At 35.3% G+C, this 18094-nt stretch overlaps 1 protein-coding gene across 5 annotated transcripts in view; it reads left to right on the forward strand.

Annotated features, from left to right (window-relative positions):
• LOC138700127 (DNA-dependent protein kinase catalytic subunit-like) overlaps positions 1–18094 on the forward strand; it is a 240742-nt gene that overhangs the window by 138951 nt on the left and 83697 nt on the right. For all 5 annotated transcript variants that reach the window (XM_069826504.1, XM_069826490.1, XM_069826469.1 and 2 more), the window contains 4 exons: positions 7227–7377; positions 9911–10175; positions 11495–12032; positions 13855–14019. In XM_069826504.1, coding sequence (XP_069682605.1) covers positions 7227–7377; positions 9911–10175; positions 11495–12032; positions 13855–14019 — 1119 coding nt within the window. The remainder of the gene's footprint in view (positions 1–7226; positions 7378–9910; positions 10176–11494; positions 12033–13854; positions 14020–18094) is intronic.

The raw sequence follows: 18094 nt of genomic DNA on the forward strand, positions 1-18094 counted from the left end.
TATCTTCGACTTCTTAGACTAGCCTGCCTTGCTGATATTTAGTAATTTTTGAACACTTAAACACTTTGAATAGTAGTTTACAAGGCCAAGGCAGTAACACAATAACAGCCAGAGATAAAATCGACAGATTTATAAGGAAACTTGATTTCTGGTCGACATCACTTGACAAACAGAAACTTGGTTTATTCCATGTATTAATCAATCAATCCAATCAATCAATCAATTTTCTTAATGTATCCAGCTGTTTGCTGTCAACATCAAGTCCATTATAGTCCACTGTAGTCTATTAAGTTTTTGTTTTTCATGAGAAATGAGAGGTATTTTGTTTGGTGTTCATTATAGATGACAAATACTGAGTTTGTTTTTGTGGACATGCTATAAGTTTGGACAATTTTAAACAACTGCTTTTTGAGTACAATAAAACCCCATTTTAACTTTCCCGTTTTTTAAGAAATAATCTTATAAGTCCCAGCCATATTACCATAAGAATAATGTAATTAATTCCTGCCTTTAAAGAAACCCAATTTAAGGAAAATTCCGCTTTCAAGGAATACTTTTCAGTGGATTTTGTGATAAAGAAGCCTGAAATATCGATTCTACTTTCATTAATCACCAGTACTGGCATATTCAATAGTGTATCTCATCAATAGTCATATAGCAGCGTTATTCTTTATCATCATATTTATTTATTTATTTAATTGCTAGTAAGTTTCAAATGAATACAAGTTAATACAATATAATATAAACTAGCCCACTCTGAATCAGTAAGACTCGTGCTCAGGAGGGGATTTCAATACAAACAAAAATAAAATTTAGGGTGAATAAATTACAGATTAAAAAGTGTTAAATATCTTTAAACCCAAACTATAAATCCAATACAATTTTTTTTAATTTTTTTTATTAATTTGGAGAGTATTAGTGGTTAAAATAGTATTAGAATAAAATTTGTTTAATAGTCTAGAACCTTGACTGATGCTATGAATAAAAGCTGCATTGGTTTTACATTTAGGGTCAGATGAATGCAGAGAATTCATATTTTTAGTTCTATATTTAGTTCTATATGGTCTTGCTTTGCATTGCTTTCACAGAGTGGTCGTTTTGCTTGCTTTGTTCTCGCAAGTTATATGGATCCTGTTTCCAGGTTTTTTTTTTTTTTTTTTTTTTTTTTTTTTTTTTTTTTTTTTTTTGTTAGTTTATGCATCATTATAATGGCAACTAAATGGAAGGTAATTAACTATAGGACAAAAAGTGAAAATAATAAGTGATGTTGAGGTTAATCCTCAAATAACACTATCGCATATGGCAAAAAGGCATGGTTTGCCAGCTACTTCATTATAGCGAATAAAGAAGAAGAAAGAAGAAATTTTCAATGCCAAGTTTCAGTGTGGTTTGGGTTCAACCAAACCAAAAAACATTTGTGCCTCACCATTTGAGGAGTTAGAAAATATTATAATGAAATTTATTGTAAATAATAATTGTAGGCCTAATTAAATGATTATAATGTTATATAACACACATGTTAGTACTAGGTATGTTAGCTTTTCCTTCCCATTTTAATTATCGGTAAATCTCCTTTCAAGGAAAACCCCTATTTAAAGAAACAAAATGTAATTCCTCAGAACCCTCAGAAATTCGTTAAAAAGGAGTTCTACTATATTTTCTGGAAAAACAGAAAACAATTACGACAGTCACAAATGGATGATGAATCCGTTTTTACCAGTGCTGTCATAGTGGCCATACGGGGCCATACATCATATGCGAACCTACAATTTTTTTAATTAACCGTATGGGGGAAAAAAAAATTTTGTCTGTACGGAGCCATATGGCATATGGATACCTAAGTTTTGTACGTGGAGATCTGTACATATCTTAGATCATCTCTTGCTTTTTCCAATGTAGTTGTTTGATATTCATAAACAAAAATTGTCTACCTCTGCACTGCTGGAATTCAGAATTATACTACTAGGTTCAAAAAGTTCCCGGAATTTGCTAGTATCATAGAAACAATGTACCTTAAACGCTATTCTACAGCATTCCCTTCAAAATAGTTGCCTTCCGCAACAACACACTTTTGCCAACGCGTGTAGAGTTCCTGGAAGCAGGCCTGGAAGCCATTTCGTGAAACCCGTCTTAGTGCTCTCGTCGCGTTTGCGATAACCTCTTCAGCATTGAATCTCCGTCCTTTCAGATGACTTTTCAGACGGGGAAACAGAAAGTAATCAGGTGGTGAGAGATCAGGAGAGTATGGTGGGTGATCCAAAGCAGTTATGTTGTGCCTGGCAAAAAAATTCTTTACAATAACTGCGCGATGAGCAGGTGCATTGTGATGCATAAGGAACCAGTTGTTTTCTACCCACTTTTCTGGACGTTTCCTTCTCACTGCGTCTCGGAGGCGACGGAGGATTTCTACGTACAATTCTTTCGTTACAGTACGACCTTCTGGAATGAACTCATGGTGGATGAGACCCTGACAGTCGAAGAAAACTTCCAACATAACTTTGCCTTTGGAAGTGTCCCTAGGAAATTTTTGCTTCCGTGGAGATGTTTTCGATTTCCACTCAGATGACTGTCGTTTAGGGACTGGGTCGCACAAGTAGCACCAAGTTTCGTCACCAGCAATAATTTTGTTTAAGAAATCACCATCTTCATCAGCCATACTGATCATGTCCCCAGCAAGAGTCATTCTTGTTTCTTTCTCTTCTGCCGACAACATTTTCGGAACTAACTTCTGAGACACGTAATGCATGTTGAGACGCTTGTGAAGAACATTGTGTACACTTCCGACTTATATTCCGACCTCTGCTGCTATCTCTTTTTTAATGGTTTTACGTCGGTCGTCCCTCACAACATTACGCACACTCTGAGCGATTGCTTCATTTGTTGCAGTTGTTGGTCGGTCATCTTTGATGCTATCGCGGCCACCAGAAAAACGTTTATGCCAGGCATACACTTGAGTTTTTTTCATTGCTGCTTCGCCATATGCTTCTTCCAACAATCTTAATGTCTCTGCAGGAGTTTTGTGTAACAAAACACAGAACTTGATGTTTGTACGTTGCTCTGTGGACATAATTACAAAATGCGACGAACAAACAAAACACTATGATAAACAATTGCCTACAACTCAAAACCAACAATCGTCATTATCAACAAACTTTAAGGAAATGACATCATGAATGTTACCAACAAAACAAATGTATAATATCCCTTGTTATTTATTAATACGAAAAATGGTAGTAAAATTCCGGGAACTTTTTGAACCTAGTAGTATAAAATAATGATTGAAAAACAAGAATTGCTGGAAATACACACTCCAAGATTTATCGAGACAAGTATGCATCTACTATGGAACTACATGGTGTATTCTTTAAATCAAGCTTGTTTTACAATTAAAATGTAAAGCAAAACAATTTCTTTACTTCTTCTGTAATATTAAAAAAATCATTAAATGACAGTCAGAGAGATAGAGAGAGGGGAGTGAAATATATTTCAAGGGGAAAAAATAAGGGGTGGGGCGTATGGCCAAGAGAAAAATTACCATGACAGCACTGGTTTTTACACAGTTGCGTTCAACTGGCTGTAATTTTAAAAAATAATAAAGACTTGCTGAAGTATGTACTAGGGAATCTGAAAAATAATGGCAACATAGTTACTGTTTCACACTAAATTTATTTAGGTTGCTTTTGACATTACATACTTCAAATATAGTCTTCTGCCATGTCAACATTACGTTGCCAAATTCTTGGAAGACAGCAGACTTCATCTGCAGCAGCATTTCTGGATATATCTCTCACTGATCAATCTAAAACTCTTAGGGTGTCAACTCTTGATTGAAAGCAAATGCTTCGCTTCCACCCAACTTGCAATAGTTCAGTATGGTAGGACTTCTCTCCCACAGGCTTCTTGTAATGCCCTAAAGCACTGAATTGCATTACATGAATAATTAACTTTTTAATCCATCTACACTTATCAAATAACGAAAGAAAAAACGAATAATTATTCATGTAATACAAGGACTTATCTGAAAATAACATTGTATATCAAATTACTGAATTGCATGTTTTTCTCTTGCAACTTGGATTTTTATGAAGCACCTTTGTTCGTATCTTTAGGGCTGTTTTCTTTACTACAAATCAGAAACAGCCATTATATTTACAACTTCGAGACTTTTAATATTGCAAATTTATGAAACAATTGCTGCTCTATTATGTAGTACAAGATTTCAATGGTCACTGCTAGGAGCACTGATTTACAGCATTGTTGCCATTACTTATCGAATGCCCTAATATGAACTGATAAATGTTGAAACAATTTTTTTTTTTCGCAAAACTTAGAGCAGTTTTGGATAAAAAAAATGCAAGCATAAGTCTAGCTTATAAAAGAAGTACTTACATTTTTTGTAGTACAGTGCAACTCCACATATAGATGCTCACTCTCGTATACTTCACGATACAAGGTAAGTCAACACACCCTGTCCCGCGCTGCACAGGGCTAACCAGTTGAACCAGTGCAGTAGTGTGCAGATACTCGTACATGTTGGCAGCATAGCAGGGAACAGAAGATGTGTACTTATGTTGGAGCAGAAATTACAAATATTGGAACGTTTTTAAAAAGGTGAATCAATCAGAGACATCGCTCAAGAATTTGACATTTCGATCAGAACAGTACATGGGATAAAATAAAATTCATCTAAATACAAGGCATTCTGTAGTGATTATAAGAAACGTTATTATCAGTTGATTGTAGAATGAAAACACAGCTGATTTTGTGTAATTTCCTAAATTTAATCAATAAGGATGATTTATGTTCTCTCTTGAAGGATATACACCATTTTAAAATAACTTAGTACACAAATACAACTATTGCATGAAATGTTCAATAACTTTTTGTAGCTTTATTCTCTTCAGCTCTAACCAACACTAACAATAATCCAGGTTGCCAGGCGACGATAGAAAAGCTGCAAAAACAAATGAATGAGATGTATAAACAATTGAATGCTCTTTCATATTTTGAGCCGTTCAGAGCAGAAGTGGTGTAAGTCAAAAATGGGTAATAAGGGTTAAAGTAAACATTCTGTAAACTACAGCGCAAAGTAGCAATTAATATTAAATTTATTTGAAACTATTAATAGTCAGTGGATAGCAAGAAGTCCATATTAATTGCTACTTTGCGCTGTATTTTGCAGAATTTTTTGCTTTAAACCTCATTACCCAATTTTGACTTACACCACTTTTGTTCTGAACGGCTGAAAAAATATAGGGGTGTCATTTGAAATTTAAAAGTGGGAGTGGGAGGTGAAATATAAAGTGCAATTAAGTCTGGTTTAAGACTTGCCCCTCAATATCTAAATTTACGTGTTTTATTGAATTCAATTTCAAAAACTAGTTATTTAGAGTGGGAAGTTTTGAAATGAAAGCCCTATATGTAGATACATTTAGAGAGTTTTTCCTCCAGAAGTTTGTTTTATGTTTCAAATGTATCACATATATTATACTTAATCACGAAGTTGTTTTGTTATATATTTTGCATATACTACAATATATTATTTAAAATTATGTACATTAATTATTTATGTTTCAGTCCGCTCACCATAAAAAACATTGTAGAGCCCCTATGTTTACCAATGTCCATAGTACTCCATAGAAAGACAGAGTTCATACCTCGTCTTGCACACGGACCACTGCTGTGTCTATTTGTGGAGTTCCACTGTATTTGCAAATTCGTCTTTATGTAAAATAAGTTTCTAGTCTATTATTGCTATCAAAATAAAAGTGAAAAATTGAAAGTAATAACATATTGTGAATAAAGTGTTCAGATTTGAGAAGTTATTTTGTCAAAAATTTATTGCTTTAATTATTTTTTACTTAATAACTAATTACTAAACATTTTTTTTTATTTTTATGTTCAACCGTGTTAATGTTTCTAAATGCAATTTAAATTTATGTTACAGTTTGCGTCACCGTTTTTGGCATGTGAAAAAGTAATGGAAACGTTAAGTTCGAGTGTTTTACATTTGCCGCAGTCAGTCAGACAACTGTGTTTGGCAAATGGCTGATGTGATGTGTATAGGAAGTGGTACCATTCTCAGCTGCACTAGCAACATGCTCACAAACTGGGCACTATATATCTAGGACACACGCCAAAAATGCTGGCGCCAGCTATAATAAAGAGTTCGTTTTATTTTGTAAATGATTTCGCGACCCTTCTCAGCTCTTTACATGACCCCCTCTTTGGGAACCACTGTGCTAGACAATTATGGCCTGTTGTAAGATGGAAAGACACAACTGACTCTTCTTGGCCAGTCTAGAACTTCTGTTGTATCATCCATGAATCAAAGTTTGCGAATTAGAGTTATTAATAATGGCAACCTTAATAAAGTGAAATATATAACGATGAAAATTAATAATAATAATAATAATAATAATAATAATAATAATAATAATAATAATAATGCTGCTGCTATCGATAAACATAATCAACATATATGCTTGTTCATGAAACCAGCAGTTGCACTGCATCCCTTCTCCCTTCCTCATCTTCTCATCCTCACCCATTCCCTACACTACACTTACACGAACATTTACACATACACTCACCCTAATACACGACATAACTATCCACAGATACTACACATGCATAGTGTGGCTTGCCGAAGTGGTGTGCAACTTGAAAATGCTATCTATTGGCAATATGCAGAACCGAATCACGCAAGTAGGCATTAGACACACACACACACACATAGTATAATCTCTACACAGCACACACAATCTTCAAACGTTACTGGATAATAGAATTATTTCACTGCTGATATTACTGTCTCAACACTAAGCTAAGCGAAAGGGTTGAGTGAGAAGTGGTAGTCTGTGACATATTATTTCACTGGTCTGGGTTGAGTCCATTCAGGGGCATATTTCATGAGGTGACATTTTGTTGTCACTGAAATACTTCCTCAAATGGACTAACATAATTATGTTCAAATGTGACATTCTGTGTTTCATACACCAGTACTTTTTATGTTTTCTGACAGGTTGCATCCTCTTTTCAGCTTTTTTCCCACCTAAATTTCTTAAGTTCCTTCAGTGAGACAGGTTTATAATAGAATTAGAATTGAAATGTGGCAGATATTCCAGAAGTCCGTTACAAGGAATCGAGATTGCGCATAACTTTTACATTTTCTCCCTTCGAATTTCCACTCCTGTAATTGTAATATAATTATGTGATATTTATAGGAGCACAAAAAACGGAGAAAACCACCAGAGTTTGAAGGAATTCTTCTGAAAGATGCTGTGTCTTGGTTACTGTTGAAATGTGGAGCAGTCCAGACAGAATGCAGGCACAAGTGCATGGAACTTGTGTATGTGCTAGCTCCACTGCTGCCAGGTAGGAGCAGTTCACTTTCAGTTTACACGTGTCACTTTAATTCATATCTGTTAAACAGCGAGAATCTAATTGACATTGGAATTTGTATTAATTTTCTTTTAAATGTCAGTTTGTTCTCTTAAGTGGCAGAAAATGAGGAATTTAACATTTTGGAAATGTGCATGCTCTATTTTTGTATAGATAGCACTCTGTAGAAAGAAATAAACCCATGCAATACCGGAAATGAGCAAAACATAGTTAGAATCTCAATTTTCCACAGTTCATTTTCATATCCAAGACCTTTTAAAGTCAGTGCCGTTTTGCAAAGAAAAGTGAGTTCAAATTATAAAATTGATGTAGACGACAAAGTTACAGTGTTGGCTTATTTCTGTTGTTCCCAGGACTGCTTTCTTTCTTAGTAATGTCCAGATTATGTTGTCTGAATATAGGTATAGTATTACACAAAGTATGACCACAGATCCAAGCTATTTTTAAATGTATAAGTATTAAAATGTGGAACGAAACCCGTAACTATTCATTTGATTTTTCAGATTTTATTTTAAGTTACAGTGAAGAGTGATAGTTTGAATTATTGTTGTTGTTTAGTCAACTGTCCAAAGACAGGTCTGAACCTCACAAGTGATACTAACATGACTAATGAGGTAGGGTGACCAGTTTCTTTCCCGCTCCATTATGTACATCCCGATTAGCTACATATTACACTAATCAGACTTCAGATGTATACAAACAATATTTAAATTATTGTAAACACAGAATTTTTATTACTATTCTATGAGTTTTGTTACAGTGGCTCTTGTTGCAATAAGACACATTCACACAGTTAACTGTTAAGGCATACTATATGAAAGGATATTATTTTACCGAAATTTCACTATTCTGGAGTTTGTAGGTAATTTGTGTTAAAAAAAAAATGGTTCTATTGAACGTAAATCATTTCAAAATTCTGTTCTTGTAATATACAGGATGATTCAGGAGGAATACGTTAGTATGTATTTTAGTGGTGGTATTGTGGATTATTGCGAGTAAAAAAAGTTATATAAGCTTGTGTTTAATTTTCCATGGAGATACAGCTGTTTTTATGTTATGCATAACAAACCTTGCAAATGGTATGAAGGAATCACATACGACTGCATGCTGTTGACTACATACAAAGGAATAGTATGTGTAGCTCTTCTGAGATCGTCTGTGGATAGCACTGTTCGTAATGGGTGTAGAGAAACAGTTGTTTGTAGTTCCCTTGCCTACAAGGATGGTGTGTTCTTCCAGCATGATGGAGCCCATGTACATTTTATCTGTCAGATGACACATCATCTAAATTTCGCATTCCCCAACGATGCATTGGCCACAGTGGTCGTATGCATTGGCCACCAAAGTCCCCAGATCTTTTTTGGGGGGGGGTTATTTTACGACACTGTATCAACATCAAGGTTATTTAGCGTGTGAATGAAATGAAGGTGATAATGCCGGTGAAATGAGTCCAGGGTCCAGCGCCGAAAGTTACGCAGCATTTGCTCGTATTGGGTTGAGGGAAAACCCCGGAAAAAACCTCAACCAGGTAACTTGTCCTGACCGGGATTCAAACCCGGGCCATCTGGTTTCACGACCAGACGCGCTGACCATTACTCCACAGGTGTGGACCCTCAGATCTTAGTCTTGTTGATTTTTGTCTATTAGGGTGGATGAAAATCGAAGTGTACAAAAACAAATTAAACGCAAGGGACAAATGGGTTGCTTGCTTTATGAATAGTGCTGCCCACGTAAAATAATATAGTCAACAGATCAGAAAAGTGCATTGAACTGTTGAAATGTATTGATTCCATGCAAATAAGCAATAAATATAATCATTTAGTCGTTTGTTTTCCCATCTTGTCACTTCTAATGCTTGTTGTGCGTAACATTCAAATAGTTGTATCTATCTCAATAAACATTGAAAATTTAATACATGTTTATATGAACTTCTTTATTCAGAATAGTCCATACTAACACCCCCTAAAATATTTACTATTCCTTCAGAAACACCTTGCATAATAACATCATTACATCTCAGTTATTGCCTTTTGTCACCAATAAAGATAGTTTGGAAAATATTGGGTTGCAGGAAGGCAAATACAATAGCTTCATTGGTTAACAGCTAAACATTGACCGACAACATCTAAAACATGTGAAACAATTAATTTAAAATGCTTTAATCTGTGTTTCTTCGTGATATAAGATTACTGTACTATCTGTGCATTCTTTCTTTAGCTCTTGTTGGGCGGAAGTGTGTGTACTGCAGTACTGTCAACAAGAGAAAAATGAAACTAATACAGTATTAACAGTATATTTCAAATTGACGTGAAAGATAAATTAATTCTAATACATTTTACAAGATTTCATAAACTTCTCATTGCTCTATATCATTTATATATTGATGATTCAGAACAATACTATTGTACCTAGCAGTTCCAATAGTAGTAGTTACGATAGAATTGTTCCAAACTGTCGATAGAGTGAATTATAGTTATGATAGACAACTATTCTGCGTCCTTTTCAGACTTCAAATCTGGAACTGATTTTGTTAGCTCGTATGCAAGTACTCATTCCTGGAAAGCACTGATAAGTGTGTGTGAAGGAAGTAAAGAAAGCAGGACAGGGATAGCCGTCACTCCCACTCTGACTCACATTAAGAGTGGAGCAACATTGTCTCATGTAGTGCAGTGGCTACAAATGCTGCTCGCTAGTCTTGACTGCTATGTATGGCTCTTCGGAACAGGTTTGGTTACACCATCTGCACTTCTGGGAGATGCAAGTCAGGCAAGGTATGCTAGCCTGCAGTAAGGTCTTAATCATTTCCATTCAGGTATAGTTTGGAATCATGAAGTGATGCAGTTACTTTCAGTATTACATTATGCATTTATAAACAAAACATATACCTGAATTTATTTTTATACAATGTGTTTCATGATATACCCAAAACGAGTAAAGAACGTTCTAGACAAAAATGTTTGCATAAACATTGAACCAACTTTATGTCACTTGTAGTTAAATATTCAAAACACCATGGTAGTTATAAATGTGTACATTAATTTCCTTGGCATGTTGTTGTATATGCTAGTTTAGTTGTTTAGTTTATGAATTCAATAAAATGACATTAAAATTCCTTACATGGCTTCCTTGAGACAAGAATTGAAGTTGGGAGTCCTGTGTTACAGATTTACAGCACGTAAGAGACTCTTGTCTCTGAATAAGAGAGTCCCAGGCCAAATTTATCGCTATTTTTTAACCTCATCAAAATTGAACTCTGATAATAATAATACAAGAATAAATTAAGATTATTTCTTTTATGTTGCTGAAATTCTTTATGATGTGAATATATCACAGTTTCTCTTCTGCAAGTTTATTCTTCACATTCATATTACTATTATAATAGAGCTTTGCTGTGATCAGGTTGTTGTTTAAGATTTAATGGCTGGATATTAAAGAACGTGATTCTTTGTCTTTCTGGTGTCAGGAAAATTGCGGATGCAGCAGTGAGGTGAACTTTTAATGTTACATTTTTGGGGATATACCACTTAATGGTCATATTGTGCATTTAATTTAAACTTAATTGTTACACTCTTTTTTCATTTTTCTGAATTTTGTTTCTAAGAGCCCTACATATTTTTCCGAGATTTATGTACTATATATTCTGTGTTATAATAATTTGTTTCAATCTCTCTAGAAATACCGTTTTCCTTATATAGTAAGAAACTAGTGTACTTCTTGTAGGAATGTATTTCATGCCAGAGTGTTTGCGCAATCATTCCATAAAATTTTTGTGTTTGACAATATTTTATTGAAAGTATTATATGTATAAATTTGTCTATTTATTAACTTTTTGATTAGCATTTACTTTTATTTATTTGCTAAGAGTACTGCTTTAGAATGTGTAAATGTTGCAACTTTTGGAAGGTATTCTGAAATCTATGTTGTTGCATAATTTTTTTTAGCATTTCATGAAATTTATTTTTAGTTTTTATTACTTAAAAAAGCAGTGCTTGTTAGTATAGTAAAGGCACTGTATAAATGCTCAAAACGTGCACCACAATTTAGCTGCTGTAAAAGCATAAAATCTCATGGTTCTGATTTCTTGATACAGTGTGTTTGAGGCTGCAGTATACTTCATACATCACGTGAGTCAGCAGAATGCAAGTTCTGTTACCCGGTTGATGGACGTAAATGCTGAGAGAGAACCAACTCCATGGGAAGCAGAAAGTTTTGACAGAGTAAAGTGCTCTGTCTTAGTGCGTCTGCTGGATTTCGTATCTATTATTTTGCAGAGCGAAGAACCACAATGTCTGCCCACTTCCTTGCTTAGTCAGCAGTTGTGGTATCTGGTTGTGATGTGTGTGCTTCACCCCTCTCAGTTGGGCTTTGATTTGCGGAGCACAGAGGTCTTAGATGGCCTTCCTAAGAATTTAACAGAGTTTTTAAAGATATTACAGAAATCATTACCCTCTTCTCCACGAGCTGAATTGAAATCAGAATTGAGGAAGAATGTAACAAGTGTACAGACAGACGTGTTGAAAAATCTTCGAGACTGTTTGAAGAATGATAAAGTAACTCTTGAGCAGAAACAGTTTCTTCAAGGATTGCAAATACTCCACAGATGTGATATGCTCAAGGATATTATTGGGGTAAGTTTTCTTACTATATAGTGACAAATATTGTAGTCTGTGGGAAACATTTGGGGAGGCCGAGATGTAGATGAGAGGCTAATATTAAAATGGATTTGAGGGAGATGGGATATGATGATAGAGAGTGGATTAATCTTGCACAGGATAGGGACCGATGGCGGGCTTATGTGAGGGCGGCAATGAACCTTTGGGTTCCTTAAAAGCTATTTGTAAGTAAGTGGGAAACATTTAAGTTAGAGTGGGGGCAGGGGGAGAAAGGATTTGCAGAATTTTATTATTGAGCGCATTCAAACCTTGTTCAAGAAATTTCGGAGACTTACACATAACTAATAAAATAAAACCATTGGTAACAGTGTATAGGTCATGTATAAAGCATAACTCTATTTAACAAACCATTGTGGACCAAGATTTTCTCAAAGTAAGAAGTAAAGGAAGTCTTAAAATTGGGTTTACATAATAAAGTAAAATAAGATTGTTTGAATTCGCTAATGCTTTAGTAATTAATCAGACAAATTAAGAATTACCCTTTAAAGAAATTCAGCATAGTAGGGTACCTACTTCATTTTGCCTAAGTTTCTTATTTACAGTATCTCTTACTTTACCTTGTTGAACTGAGGCACGAAGAAAGGATTAATATCAAGGTAATATCTCAACTTTCCAATCCTTACAGTGTCTGTCCAAAGTAAGGAATAGGTAGTTCTTCCTCACCACCGTTACCTTTTTCTTGTTTTTTGTCAGTAATGTAAACGTTGCATAATTTCTCAATATCCAACATAGGTTAGTAGCACATAGTCATCGCAGATAACATATTCATTGAAGTTTTACCTTGCAGTTCGTGTGATTCTTTCCCAGTTATCTTCTGGAATTCCTTTTCAGCAACAACATTCTCTGCAAAACTTGCATATGCAAAATAGTTTGCAGTTGTCTCTTGTGTCACCAAATTCCATGCTGCAGTGATCATGTCCATGGCTTGCAAAATGTTGACCTTCATTACCTCCTTTTTATCGATGAACAGTATAGCCTTCCAAACTAAGTTCTTGCAGTACTTCACCTTAGCAGAGTGGATGATGCCAAAATTCGTGAGTTGTATACTGGATCTTTCCTGGGGACAAAAGGTAATTGGAGCATGGTTCCAATCATACCATTTTATTCTAGTGCCAAGTTCATGAAAATCTGAAGCTCTACCGACACCTTCACATCGTCTAAAGGGAATATCTTAACCTACCTGTGGTAATGTCATCCTTGTTGTTTGGATTGAGTTCAGATGATCTGTTGAACTACAATGCTCAGGAAAGCAAATGAATGACACTACCATGTGCATTGAAGCAAACAAAAGAAAAGTTGATATGGGACAGGCTCTGAATTTTTTTTTTTAAATAATCCTGTTGTACGTTCTAAAATTGTTCAGTAATTCCTCCATTAATTGTGGTTATGCCATTCAACAGAGTTTGCTTAAATAACGTATTTTTAAGCATAATGTACCTATAGGAATAGTCTGGTGTCCAAAAAATATTTCATTAAATCCAGAAATCGTCTAAAGCAGGTATGGTAAATCAGGATTTTATTTTAATTCTGTAGACATTAAATGATCTCCAGCATTATAATAAAGGTGAATTTAAATGTACGATGTATAGGCCTACAGTGCTTTAATATCAGAATAGTGTTTACCACTAATACACTCTGTTTACTGTAGTTATTGCCTGCTGATTTTATCTTAGAGATTACTTTTTAATATAGAATTTATTTATTACATTTGAAGATATTTTTCACATTAGATAATTTGCTCCATATCACGTTTCTGATAATTGCTCTTGTGTTGTAGGGAGCACCAAACCAATGTGAACATGATGGAGAACAGATTGTTAAGGACTTATTTTCTTCATTGGTTGAAGGCCATGGTGATGTTAAACGTGCTGTATTATTTCAACCAAGAGCCTTAGTTTATGCAGAATCTCTTTTGAAGTTTGCCTTCTTACTTAAGGAACAGGTATGTACCATGGATTTTTATTTACTATAATATGCAGTAATGAAAGACGAGTAAGGAGAGGAAGGAGGAAGTAAATGGAGAAGTAAAATCTGCTTGTGGTAAGTGAACTGTGGAAAGGAACAATTGTATTGTTTAGATACCAATAATAATATATGAATGTTCGATTTGAAAAAAAATCATATAGTAACTTTTAGAGACAAACATAAGGAATGAGACGCAGATTTTGAGTATGGAATTAAAACGAAATAAAATGAAGTAAAGGAAATTTTCAATGCAATAGATCGCTGAAACTATAATCATTACTGTCTTCGTCATCTTTCATTGTTCTATTTCTTCTCTCCACTACTAGAGCCCAGATGTACGAGTATATGCAAAATACATGTTGCATAGTATAATATTCTGGAAAATTTGCAGAAGCGATGTGTTATTTTATGCTTATGAATACTACAATTGCATTTGATTGTATATATATTAGTACTTTGTTATTAGCAAGAGTATAATGGAACTAAAAAAATGGAGATTGATTGACAAATATATTTTTATTGCAATACAAACATAAAATACATAGTATTATTATTATTATTATTATTATTATTATTATTATTATTATTATTATCATCATCATTATCATTATCATTATCATTATCATTATTATTATTATTATTATTATTATTATTATTATTATTATTATTATTATTGTCCCACACTGTGACGTTGTGGTCCAAGGCATCCTGCCTAGGACTCACGTTATGGAATGCACACTGGTTCGAGTCCTCATGGGGAAGAAATTTTCTCATGAAATTTTGGCCAATGGGTATGGAACTAAAAAAATGGGGGTTGATTGACAAATATATTTTTATTGCAATACAAACATAAAATACATCAGGGGCGAATGCTGGTCACGAAAGTTAGGCTTGCTCTTTTATTGATGGGGGAAGATGGGAGGGTATAATTCATCTGGTTTGCAGACTTTTCGTGTCTTGTAGTAGACAATGTTAAAGTATTTAAACTGTCAAAGCCACTTTTACACCATACACCGTTATCTGTAGAAAATAACAAACACGACCAACAAAACAGTTTATTCAGTTTTTTCGATCCTGCCAACCAATGCGTATTGTTGTATTGAGATGTACTGAACGAGCGCACATATTCTCTATTTTTCTCCTTATGCTGTCTTTTTAAATCTGGGAGCTCTGGACATGGTCTGCCGTTCTTTATAATGTCGGTCTTCTCTTGAATAGTCCTCCGGGAAAATGGATTTGATAATAAAGTTTCAATAACACACATTTCCGAACTCATTGCAACACTTAACGTTTAAGAAATAATAATACATGCAGCAGCTAACATATGCATTCCGCTCATAAAATTACATTACACTCGCAAATCACAGCACAATCACTGGTAAAAACTGCTGCCAATCAGTGTTGCCAACTCGATTCTTAAACATCCGCTGTGAAGCCTTGCAGAAACCGCTAAATTGCTATATTGTCAATGTAAAATTATATTATTTTGCCGCTGTGAGTGCTAAAAATACCCGCTAAATCCCTAGATCAGCAATACAAGTTTCATAAATTTTACCCGCTAAACTAACGCCGAAAAACGCTAGATCTAGCGGGAAAACCGCTGAATTGGCGGCAACACTGCTGCTATCTGTGTAACGTTAAATATAGTCGTTGGTGTAGCTCTCGGACCAGAGCTTCATACAGCATATATTGTAGGGCCGCGATAAGTAGAGACTTCTGAGAGCGGGGAAGTGGGGAAAAGAGATGACAACCTCGTCACCTCTGTGTGCATTCTGCGGACCTCAGATAACACTGAGTATCACCAGTACGAAAACATTACCTCCTCACAGTTTGTATTTAGCAATGGAGCAACTAAGATCAACTCGATGGTGTGGCCAAGTAATACACTGTAGAGAGAGGAAGATTATAAAGAATATAATAGAATGTTGTGACGAAGAGGCTCGAAACAAGAGGCTAATTGCTCCCCTAAGGCAGACTACGTCCAGAGCTGCTAAATACGCCGGCATTAGTAATACAAATGTCATAAGAATCCGGAAAATGGCTAGCAAGCAACCAGATGACATTGAAACAACTCCTGGTAAAAAGAGTTAAGACTTTATTTCTACTGTCATTACAGCTCATTGCTGTTTCATCAATAATTCATATTATTTAAAAATAAATTTTAAGTCGATTATTTATTTTTTCCTCTAAGGAAATTTTACAATGATAAATTTCAGAGTTGATTTACAAGCTATTTTTCATTGAAATAATAAGGTAAATTAGCTATATACTGAACACTGTAGATGGTTTTAAAAACAAATAACACCTGTCAAATTATCTGCAAAAGTGAACCATCCAACTGCAGATTTATATTTGAAGACTTCGAATAAATAATGAACTAAGTTATCATCATCATCATCTTCATCATCATCATCAACAACAACAACAACAATGTCGCCCTCGGTAGCGCAGTTGGTATAGCGCTGGCCTTCTATGCTCGAGGTTGCGGGTTCGATTCCGGCCGAGTCTATGACATTTAAGCGTGTTTAAATGCGACAGGTTCATGTCAGCAGATTTACTGGCATGTAAAAGAACTCCTGCTGGACAAAATTCCGGCACACCGGCGACGCTGATATAGCCTCTGCAATTGCAAGCGTCATTAAATAAACCATAAATTAAATCAACAACAACATATAGCGCTGCCTTCTATGCTCGAGGTTGCGGGTTCGATTCCGACCGAGTCGATGGCATTTAAGTGTGTTTAAATGCGACAGGCTCATGTCAGTAGATTTACTGGCATGTAAAAGAACTCCTGCTGGACAAAACTCCGGCACTCCGGCGACGCTGATATAATCTCTGCAGTTGCGAGCGTCGTTAAATAAACCATAATTATATCAACAACAACATTGGTACTATAGCCTATTGCAGACTTTGACCGCCCCTACAGTGCGCTAACATTTGTTTCTATCTTTCGCATTCCTTTACCACCCTTGTACTTTCAGTAAGAAAGTGCCATTTTAAAATATTCAAGGTGGCCAGTCTATGTATATATTTGTATTTTACTTACTTATTGCTTAATGTTTAATAACGTCATAAGGAATTTGTGCAGTACACACTAGTTTCAGTAATGAGCTTATGAGCATAAATAAAAGTTCGCCATTATAGCCATAGAGAGTTGTCTTGTTATCATTTGCGGAAATTCACTTCATCTGTAGAGTGAATGTTTTTTGTACGGCAGTACTATTGTAGAACACTGTCAAGGCGTCCCTGTTATCGCGATTATGTCATACATATGTGATCAGGGGTCATTCTCAGACTAGGGAGCTCAGCTCGCTACTTATCGCGGCCCTACAATAACAGAAGCATGTGCGACTGGGACGGATTAGGAGGAAGGCACTTGCACGCGCATCATATTCTTGCTGTTTCTACGTCTTTCCTGTAGCTCCGAGAAACGAGCAAGCGTTGCGATCTTGCGGTGCGCAACCTGCGGATGGTATTATGCCTAGACATTATTACAAAAATCAAAAGAAATTTTAATGTACGTAATCCCATTTTGAGAAATACACATTCTACGAAAATATTGGGCTTGCGCAGCAAGCATAGCATGCCCGAAGAAATCGCCCCTGAAATACATATTATTATTATTATTATTATTATTATTATTATTATTATTATTATTATTATTATTATTATTATTATTATCATCATCATCATCATCATCATCATCATCCCACGCTGTGACGTTGTGTTCTAAGGCATCCTGCCTAGGACTCACGTTATGGAATGCGCGCTGGTTCGAGTCCTCTTGGGGGAAGAAATTTTCTCATGAAATTTTGACCAGTGGGTATGGGACCGGTGCCCACCCAACATCGTGATGCACTTGGGGAGCTACGATAGGTAGCGAAATCCGGTTGTGAATGCCAGCTATAATGGCTGGAGGATCATCGTGCTAACCACACAGTACCGCCATTCTGGTTGGATGATCGTCCACCTCTGCTTCGGCATGTGGGCAGCCGGCTGGTTGGCCTAGGCCCTTCATGGATTGATTATTATTATTATTATTATTATTATTA

This window comes from Periplaneta americana, chromosome 1 (genome assembly GCF_040183065.1).
Source record: "Periplaneta americana isolate PAMFEO1 chromosome 1, P.americana_PAMFEO1_priV1, whole genome shotgun sequence".
NCBI classification, from domain to species: domain Eukaryota; kingdom Metazoa; phylum Arthropoda; class Insecta; order Blattodea; family Blattidae; genus Periplaneta; species Periplaneta americana.